Raw genomic sequence first — 4462 nt, forward strand, 5'->3', positions numbered from 1 at the left:
AAAAAAAAAAAAGATCAAAGGGTTACCTGCTCCAGCTTCTGTTGTCTTTTCATAAGCTCTATTTCCAGGTCACTAAGTTTCTTATGAGCCTCCTGCTCCTCCTTCTGGGCCTTGATAACTTGCTCCCTCTTTCTGTTTTCTAGAACTTTCTGGAGCTCTGGTTTGTTCTGAGGAGCAAGACCCCTTTACAGCAGAGAGGAAGAAAAAAGAAAAACGATGAGAAAACACGTCACCAGAACCAAGCTTGAACAAATCTTTGCTACTAAAAGCTCATGGGATTTCCGGAGTGCATTTAGTGGACGATTTCCTAGGATTTATTCAGAACAGATGAGCACCATGACCTCATTCTAGTTGGTAAAGTCTGTGTTACATGAACAGGATTACATGTCAATCATGTAAAATAAAAAAAAGTTTTGATTTTAAGCCAATTGGAGATGGTGCCAATGTTAAAATCCTACTGAAATATGGACTAAGACAGTATTTCAAACTGTAAAACGTATTCACACCCCTTGAACTTCTTCCCAAATTGACAATGTTTTACAGAGATTATTTGTAGGAGAAAAAAAAAAGAGAAAACAAACTAGAAGTGAATTGTGAAATAAAGGGAAGGTATGCATAGTTTTCTAAAAAAAAAAAAAAAAAAAAAAAAAAAAAAAAAAAAAAAAAAAAAAAGGGGGCATACCCTGCTGAGCTAGCTGTGTTCCCACCTCTGGCAGTCCACAGTAAACTACATCTCCCAGAGCCTCCTGCAATTGATCGAAAACAAGGTCAAAGTTCAGCCTAAAATCCTTCAACTTCAGTGCATAATGGACTCATTCTGGAAACTTACTTGTGCAAAGTTGCTGATTCCGACTGTACCTGTCCCGCTATCGTCTACTCGAACCCATTCGTGCTTGTCTGTGAACTTAAGAGCTGTAAGATAAAATAAACTCTGTAGTCCATGGATGATGTGATAAACACGCAGCAGAGCTGACATTCTATCATGTCGCTTTTCTCCTCCTGCTCCTGGGAAAACAGGCTAACATGCTGCTCTAAACACATTCAGGGCCAAATACCTTCTGATAATCGGCTTGAAGAAGCTATTGTCCTTCCATAGTGAGGCCGAAGTGCCGGTCTCTGAGGAGAGAGCAGCGCTGAGCGGGTCAGTAAAGACCGAAATGTGGAAAAGTTTGAAGAAAATGAACGGAACAAGCCACAAGCGGCCATCTCTGCCGCTAACTAAAGGGCGAGAATCTTCACTTCTTCTTCGGTGGTTTTAGAAGTGACACGCGCACTGTGCTGCCATCTACTGGCTATATATTTTTTAATAGTTTAGGAGGTATTTGCAATCTCACACCGGTCGTATTTTACTTTTTAATAAGAAGCCACTGATTAAAAAATGTAAATAAACGGAAATCAATGTTTTTGTTGACATTATTCTAGAATAGTACTGCGTTTTTTTTAAATTTATTTTTATTATTTTTTGAGTGTTCTCAAAAGTAGACTGACAGGAAAGGGAGTATGAGAGAGGAGCAGAGACATGCTGCAAAGGACCACAGGTCGGATTCGAACCCTGGTTGGTCCGTACATGGGTTGTGCGCACTAAACGCTTCACCACCTGCACGCTCATACCATATTGCATCACTAAGGGAGCATTTTAAACATTTTTTTGTCATTACACTGCCACAAGTACAGAGAAATGAAATGAGCCATCTGCATTTAACCCATCCCCTTGGGAAGCAGTGGGCTGCCATTGTGCGGCGCCCAGGGAGCAATATGGGGGTTAAGGGTCTCTGCTCAGGGACCCAGAGTGGAAGTGGGGCTTGAACTCAGAACCTCAGGATTTCAAGCACAATGCCCCAACCAATAGGCCGCCTCTCACAAAAGCAGGCATGTGCATGAAGGGTCTCGTCTAAGGACCCACACTGGCAACTCCTTCCCCTCAGGTGGGATACAAACCAAGGCCTCCCGTTTGCAGGAGGCATCACTCACCACTTGAGCTAGCCTTGAACTTTATGGGTCCCTGTGATTACAGAAGAACCTGTTATTCACTTTTCGTTGTTACTTCTGCCAATGAGGTTATGTTAGTCAAGTCTGTGCATGTTTTTGTCTTTCTGGGCATCTGTGTGCATAACTTGAAAAGTTATGAACAGGTTGTAATGAAATCTGTACCAAAGGTGCACCCTAGTGCAATGAATATTCCATAAAATGTTTGTGATGTTCGACATCATTATTTGGATGGAGGAATTTTTAAAGTATTTTATCTGTGAAGATTCTCAGTCATCCAGGTCATGCATATCAGACATCTTCCAAAAAAACTTCACATCCAGTTGCCTAGACCGAACTTTTTCAAGCTTTGAAATATTCTGTTCCATAATTTGGAGGAACAAGCAGTCCCCCCCGTTAACCAGAGAGTAGCAGCAGTGACTAATCACAGCTTCAGCACTGGACTCAGAAAAGTCCCAAAGTATTATACTGAAGACAAAAACACAGGAAGGGTGAGCCATGACTCACTCAAAGTCTCAAATCTGCTGATCACACACAGCACAGAGTGAATGAAGAGGCATTGCTCTCTGACTGCTTTTCTAGTTACAAATGAGATTTGAAATGTTTAAAAGGAAACATTTACATTTTTCATTATATTCATTTATTTCTAATAAAATATAGGGTAATTTTATGGTAAAATGTAACAAAACCTTACCATTACTTTATGAGGTAGAAATTGGGTTGCTCTTTTGCATGTTTTTTTTTTTTTAAATGGTCCAACAGTCCAAATATGCTTTAAATCTTAAATATTGTACGTTTGAAATATAAAAAAAAAAATCTAATCCCACAAACAAACTGATGTAAAATATAAAGCAAAACCTGCACTTACTGGACAATTTTATAAAGTTGAGATTTCCCCCTCTATGGCCATCTGTTTTTTGAAGGCACATGGCCTCTGGATCAAACATTTTCTTTGCAAGCCTTTTTGTGCTGGGTTTGCAGGTTCCCTCAATATCAGCATGGTTTTTCATGAACATACATGTTAGCGGACTTTAGGAGTGCTTGTTTGTATGCCTGAGTTTTCCTACGTGAAGCATGAAGTGCATGAAGACTTGTAGCATCTCACAGTAAAAGAAACCCGACCTACTGTAGAACTTAAAAACGACTACTTACCTGAAATGCAGTCTCCCATATATGGTAGTTAACTTAGAGGGTTAATCAAAGATATAGACCTAGTTCCTACATTAGTTCAAAGGTCTGCTTATGAACAAATGGCTCTTATTAAACCTGCTTACAACTCATGAGCAAAATAAATCATAACCTGTACAATTTTTCTGTAAAAGTTTAAATATATATATATATATTTTTTTTTTATCTGTACAACCCCCCCTTCATCATAAATCATGCCAGATTTTGACAGTACAAACTAATGAGTGCCCTAATGATCAAAACATGATCATTCACTTCAGGACAAACAAAATAAAATGTAAATTATTTATTAACACATTCTTTTCCATACAAAACAATAGAATATATAAAGAAAAATTACTCTCATGCCTGGGAGTTTTACTATTGCTTAAAATTGCATTAGCTGAGGAAATGTCATGTACAGAATAAAAATGAAAAAGCATATTTTCACACAACCACCCACTCCTTTTGTCCTTCTCTGGCCGTATATGCTATGCTGTAAAACAAAGTAAAACAGAATGACTAGAAGGGTCTTCCCCTACACCTGGGCTAAAAGCTACCAACATAAATAACAAAAAGCACATTTGTTTGGCTTTTATTTTACACAGCTTTAAGAGTCCATCCAGTGTCCACTTTTTTGATTTTTCAATGATTGTGAATATGAAAACAAAAGCAACAATGACAACACTGATAACAGTAATTCAAACCGACAGCTCGCAAAGAGGAGAAAAAGAGTGAAAAACAGACTGGGTTTGGTTTATTTCCTCCGCTAGAGCTCAATGGAAGCTTGCTGGCCCATGAAAAGCGTGTAACATGTCTGTTAGGTGCCTCCTGTGTTGGGCGGGTTTGGGGTGATGGTGGTGTGCGAGTGCTGGCGGTCCACTGCAGGGAGAAAGAATGGGGGGGAAATCTTTTGTCTCTAGAGTCTCTCTCCTCGCTGCAGGAAGGAAAACTTGGGGAAAGGAAATGCCAACAGGCTCATCCTGGTCAGGTTACCATCGTGGTACCACAGAAAACACACACTCCTTGGCATCTCAGTGAGCCAGACCCAGAACCCCCCGGCTGGATTTTAGGTGGCTCGCCCCTCCCCATCCGCTTCCTGCTTGGTCCGGCGCAGGTTACCCTTCATCTTCACAAACTCGGGGGTGTTTTCCTGTTCCTCTTGCATTTTCTGCTGCTCCAGTTCAAGCTGGACAACATGAAACATGAAATGCATAGTTCATTTTAATTATTAAAGTAAGCACTGAATAAAAAAAAAAAAAAAAAAAAAAAAAAGGTTACCTGCTCCAGCTTCTGTTGTCTTTTCATA

The 4462-nt window shown here is 39.8% G+C and overlaps 2 protein-coding genes across 3 annotated transcripts in view; both read right to left on the reverse strand.

Moving 5' to 3' along the window:
- Positions 1 to 1239, reverse strand: part of LOC107090538 (glycine cleavage system H protein, mitochondrial-like) — a 6133-nt gene extending 4894 nt beyond the window's left edge. Inside the window, exons 1-3 of the mRNA XM_015383966.1 lie at positions 1056 to 1239; positions 830 to 912; positions 683 to 746 (exon numbers count right to left, since the gene is read on the reverse strand). Of these exons, the coding sequence (XP_015239452.1) occupies positions 683 to 746; positions 830 to 912; positions 1056 to 1206 (298 nt within the window). The 5' untranslated portion in view covers positions 1207 to 1239. The remainder of the gene's footprint in view (positions 1 to 682; positions 747 to 829; positions 913 to 1055) is intronic.
- Positions 1240 to 3455: 2216 nt separating this feature from the next.
- The window catches only part of fam107b (family with sequence similarity 107 member B), an 18615-nt gene continuing 17608 nt past the window's right edge, over positions 3456 to 4462 (reverse strand). The window contains exon 4 of one of the 2 annotated variants that reach the window (XM_015383962.1): positions 3456 to 4342. In XM_015383962.1, coding sequence (XP_015239448.1) covers positions 4223 to 4342 — 120 coding nt within the window. In that variant the 3' untranslated portion in view covers positions 3456 to 4222. The remainder of the gene's footprint in view (positions 4343 to 4462) is intronic. The other variant, XM_015383963.1, reaches the window with a different exon arrangement.

This window comes from Cyprinodon variegatus, unplaced genomic scaffold, assembly GCF_000732505.1.
Source record: "Cyprinodon variegatus isolate N-32 unplaced genomic scaffold, C_variegatus-1.0 Scaffold299, whole genome shotgun sequence".
Classification (NCBI taxonomy): Eukaryota; Metazoa; Chordata; class Actinopteri; order Cyprinodontiformes; family Cyprinodontidae; genus Cyprinodon; species Cyprinodon variegatus.